Source organism: Notothenia coriiceps, unplaced genomic scaffold (genome assembly GCF_000735185.1).
Source record: "Notothenia coriiceps isolate Sejong01 unplaced genomic scaffold, NC01 NC01_scaffold00012620, whole genome shotgun sequence".
Classification (NCBI taxonomy): domain Eukaryota; kingdom Metazoa; phylum Chordata; class Actinopteri; order Perciformes; family Nototheniidae; genus Notothenia; species Notothenia coriiceps.
The window spans coordinates 1-5,070 of NW_011345321.1; the positions used below are offsets into that span (position 1 = coordinate 1).

General features: G+C 37.9%; 1 protein-coding gene across 1 annotated transcript in view; it reads right to left on the reverse strand.

Moving 5' to 3' along the window:
- Window positions 1-798: 798 nt before the first annotated feature.
- The window catches only part of mospd2 (motile sperm domain containing 2), a 5,540-nt gene continuing 1,268 nt past the window's right edge, over window positions 799-5,070 (reverse strand). Inside the window, exons 4-9 of the mRNA XM_010773570.1 lie at window positions 3,516-3,602; window positions 2,945-3,099; window positions 1,774-1,834; window positions 1,630-1,668; window positions 1,381-1,529; window positions 799-935 (exon numbers count right to left, since the gene is read on the reverse strand). Of these exons, the coding sequence (XP_010771872.1) occupies window positions 846-935; window positions 1,381-1,529; window positions 1,630-1,668; window positions 1,774-1,834; window positions 2,945-3,099; window positions 3,516-3,602 (581 nt within the window). The 3' untranslated portion in view covers window positions 799-845. The remainder of the gene's footprint in view (window positions 936-1,380; window positions 1,530-1,629; window positions 1,669-1,773; window positions 1,835-2,944; window positions 3,100-3,515; window positions 3,603-5,070) is intronic.

The window sequence follows — 5,070 nt, forward strand, 5'->3', positions numbered from 1 at the left end:
CTCAGCGAGATTTCTACCATAGAGCTCGTGACACATACGTTCCCCGTGTCAGTTTTCCAGTATCAGGTCCCAAGCCAGAAAAGCCTTGTTTTCTTTTGCCATAACCCTGGTCATTTGATAGCAGACTGTGCAGCTTTGAAGCGAAAGCAGGCCGCCACTATGCCGGATGAGGAAGGGGTTGTGCTATCACGCAGTGGTGTTTTGGCTCTGAGCAATTCTCCTCATCGTGTTGGTTTCCGGAAAGCTCGTAACAGGCGTGCCACACATGCTCATTCTGTTTCTCTTCCAGGACCCAAGAAAAAGAGATTGTGCTTCTTTTGTCTTGACCCTGGTCATCTGGTGGCAGAGTGTGTAGCTCTGAAGAAGCAGGTGGCAGCTTCCAAGCGGTCTGTGGAAAAGCCAAAAGACCGGCACCCAGTTGCAATGCGACAGAGTGGTGAGTTGCAGTTAAGTTCTGCGTCAGTCTGTGACAGTGCTGTGGGTGTTCCCGTCTCTGAAGCGGTGGGTGTGGACCTGGCTCAGAGCGATGTGGATCAGTGTTCAGTGAGTGATGTGTCCGTTGTGTTCCATGTGTTGCTCCGGTGTTGGCTGCTTGTGAGCAGTATAACGTGTGTTTTATGGGGGGGGGGTGTTACGTGCCGCAGTTGGTGCTTGTGTGTGTCTCTCTCTCTCCCTGATTGTCCCCAGGTGCAGCCTCTCCCCAGGTGCTCCCAATCCTCAATCAGGGCCTCCATAAAGGACCTGAGGAAGGATGCAGTGGCCTCTCTCCTTCTCCTCTGGCTGCCTGTGTTTAGGTGAATTGTTTGGAGATGTGCTCCAGTTTACCTTTTTGTGTATTGTTTAATTTAGTCACTTTCTTTAAGAAGAAAGTTGTTCTTAGTTACTTTAAGTTTGTTTTTGCAAATTGGCTGGTGAGCCCGTGTTCTTTTTGTCCATTAAAAGACCTGCTCGTGGCTTCAGAGATTCCTCTTTTTCTCGGGCCTGGTCATCTTTGTGTTTTGTTACTTCCCTTTGTACCCCTAGATTTGGAGTGAACGTAACAATAATGATATGGCTTATGCTGGTTAAATAAAGTGATTTCTGTCAGTTAGATAGTGGTGAGCTGAAATCATAATTTCCGAGTATGGAGAGATTCTCCGACTATAAAATGTTTTAATCTGCCAGTTAAACAATATTCAAGATTTCAGTGTGGGACAGAAATATTTGTTACCTTGGATTCTGAATTTGTTCAGTATGAATAAAGGTTACACAACTGAATTCTTCATCAAATCATTAAACATTACTGAGTGATGATAAACATTCAGACGAGTCCTAGTTACTTCTTCCCTTTAGGCATGAGCTAACGCACTAATGCTATATTTGAGATATTTAATAGAACACGTAGCGAAACACATTGTAACATACCGTTCCCCCCATATGGGCTGGCAGGTACTCGGGGTCTATGAATCCATGGACCTCAGATCTGGAAGCAAACTTGAGCTTGCTGACTGCCTCGGGACCCAACCAAGACTTCACAATTTTCCACGCAGCTGAAAAAGAGACAAGTCATGCTCCAGAAGTCAGAATCAGATTGTGATCGGCAGAGAAATAAACATGTTTGTAGGACGGGCTAGGAGGACGCTTTCTCACCATTCATGATCCAAGGCATATCCACGATGATCATTTTGGCTGAAATGATCAAGAAAAGTAAAAAGCTTGTCCATTAGAATTGTTCTTAAAATACCCAGGTTTGGTTGTAAATCATTAATATTTCCTGAGACCTTTGTTACTTACATAAAAACTTTGGATAATATACTTTGAAGCAATTAATGATGTACTTCACAAACTCCATGTCCTGAAACACAAAGTGGAAAATGACAGGGATTTAAAAAAGTTAAACCGAATACAGAACCGGCATTATTCTAAATAAGGAGAATGTATGTTCAATTTTAAACACCTCTAGATCTGAAGTACTTCAATAGAAAGAAAATGTATTAAATGATCCACTCACAAATACTGACCATATTTATTATAGTTACTAACCATTTGATTGCTTTTTAAGGAAACTGCGTTCCCAGAAAACAAGAAAAAAATAAAATAAATGGAACTAAATTATAAAGGGCTTCTGATTAAAACAGATTATCTATCAACGCTTTAGTTAGTGAAAGAAAATCAACTGATGAAATAGATTTTATAAATCTCACCTGGAAACAACTATCCAGGTGAAACACTTCAAACCAGTTTGTATGTGAATATGATGAATGATCATCTTACTTTTTAATGTTAATCATCAAACCAAACCGGCGGCATGTCAATAGAAACAGCGTCTAGATCCCGGCTCGGCTCCATAATTGGCTCGGAGCCTCATTGCTATGCAGGAGACTCTCCAGAGCTTTAATGAGATCATACTGGCTAGCCTTAGCTCTAGCTTCACTGTGGTTCAACAAGGCGGCAAACTGATTTTCTAATCTACTCATTTCATATTTGGGTTGCATAGCTATTTATTATTTTTGCAGTGCTTGTTTATTTGTATTTAACTGAGCCATTTCTCTCCGAGAGAGCCTAGCCAATGAAATGCACTCTGACAGAGAGCTCAATCAAGGAGCTAACGCTGTGTGAAACAGCGAGTCTGCGGATTAGACAGTCCACTCGAATTGACCAACGGGATTTAAAGGTTACTTTAATTTACGAAGAGTAAAACCATTAAAGAGCATCAGTCCCTGCAAGACCACCACTCAAACAGCAAGAAGGGAGAGGATACTCAACAGCATTTCAAGGACACTCACTGGAAGGAAACAGTCTTTTATAACATGAAAGTAAAGCTTATTTAATAGAGGGAGAGCAAAATGCAATATAAGCTTTGTCTTGGAGACCTGGATATTATTACAAGAAATGAAAGAACTTGACAGAGAAAGAAGAAGTGATACGATGACAAAAAACTAATTAAAACACATGATGGACTTACTATATTGCTGAGGCCAGACTCTGCCATATCAAAGATAACAGTGAGCGGCATTCCAGGTTCCTTCTTCGCATACCGCTCCAGCCAGAAGGCCACGTACTTCTTCTTGTCCATGATAGTTTTAGTATCCTTGACGTGAAGCTTTACCTTGAACCAGACTAAACATAGTAAACAGAGATTCAAAGTTATTCATTAAGGTTTTATAATGCTACAGTGTAGAAATGGCAATGAAAGTCTTGTGACCTGAGCTCCTCCAACAATCCAACAGATATAATCAAACATAAAAATAAAAATGAAGAAGTAGTGCAAAAAGTCTGTATACATGTAAATAGAATATCATATGTACAAGAACAGAAAATAAAATAATGTAAATTAAATACGGTTTATTGCTTGGATAACTATTTATATAAATAAGTAAATTGCAAGATGAAAAGTTGAAAAAATAAAAGTTGTATATTTGTGAAGAGATTAAGGGACAATCTCAATGCAACAGATAACTTGTAAAGAAACGCTAAGTTGTACATGTTTAAGAGTGTACTGTAAGGAGGGGCTGTAATATAACATGTACACATACAGAGTTTGTTGCCCTCTTTGTCATAGCCGTGGAGATAGACAGCGCCAGTCTCGAACATCCATCTGGGGATGGCGCTCTCAGTGAGATCTGAAACACACAGGCAGAAACACAACACTGTTAACTGGTGTCTGTCATACTTTGAATATTAGCTGTACAGAACATGGAAGGTAGGCTAAAGGCTGAAGTTGCTTGAAATCGTTTTCTTCAAGACTATTGGCTCCTGAATTTAACTACTTATCTAATTTGAAAGGCACATCATATTTAAAGTATAACTCTTTAAGTTTTTCGTAATTTAATAATTGTTATCATGTCTGGAAGGGTGTGAATCTTTTGGCATCTCACAATTCACTTTTCAGTGCAATTCGGTGCATATGGGTGCTAACTTCAGGATCTACTCCAGTCCGCTGCATGTTAGTAAAAGGCACATTATTGCATGAAAGCAGAGTAAATTGTGTATAAGAATATGGAGATTATATACTGTACTCTAAAAAGTTATATCCAATGAACTTCCTCAACTAAACGTTTTTTTATATTTTTTTCTCAGTGACTTTAACTATAGCAAGTTCAAGTTATAAAAAAAAAAAAAAAGATGCTTGTTACTTCATTCATATAATTGTTAGGCTTTGAATAGTTGCCTTTTCATTTCTCACAAACTTCCCAATTCCAAATAATTTTAACAAAAAACTGTATTGTGAGATTTTTCAAAATATCACACAACAATAACTGACAACAATTTGCTGTCCATCACTAGCAATAACTAGCTTGTTTTGTAGAAAATATTGAATTTAATGATCATAAATACTTTCTGTAAGCAGTTAATCAATTGAAGATCCGGGTTGATAAGAATCTGCATTATTCCCAAAGATAAGTCATCGGAATTTATAATATAAATATTACTCAAATTGGTTTGTAACATTCATGTAGGTGAACCAGGACTGGACAGATGCACTTTTCCATTTTAGAGCAAGAGGTGTTTCGCAGTTATTATTTAATACTTAAAAAAAACTATTTTTTGAGGATCCCAGCTTCCCTATAACCTAAAAAGTGCTTCAATTCCTTTCAATAGATCAATAAACAAACTAACAACATGACTTAATTATATCAAGTTATACTAAAACAACTACTTGATATATTGAATTTGCTGGATTAAAGACTAACAAACAACAACTCTGGGAAATTCCTCAGGAAACAGAGAGTGGGACTTGTTCTCGGCGATATGGGTGTTTAACACACAATGGAACTCTGTCCGGATTCATTCTAGAGCAGCACAAAGACAACCGCTGATGTCTGTCGGTCGAAACCTTCAACCAACAACAAATAAACATTGCATGTCAACATTTATACTTTTAGAAGGACCGGTTAAACTTGATACTGATAAAGCTATGCATGTCGCACTAGATAAGGAAATGTTACAGTATCCAAAATATATCATTGGTCTGATTCATTATCTTGGTATCTAGGTCATGTAGATCATTTTGGATCCCGTTGTATTTTTGACTTTTTATTTTAATTATCCAGAATATTTTATATTGTTTATATTTTATATCATATTTTT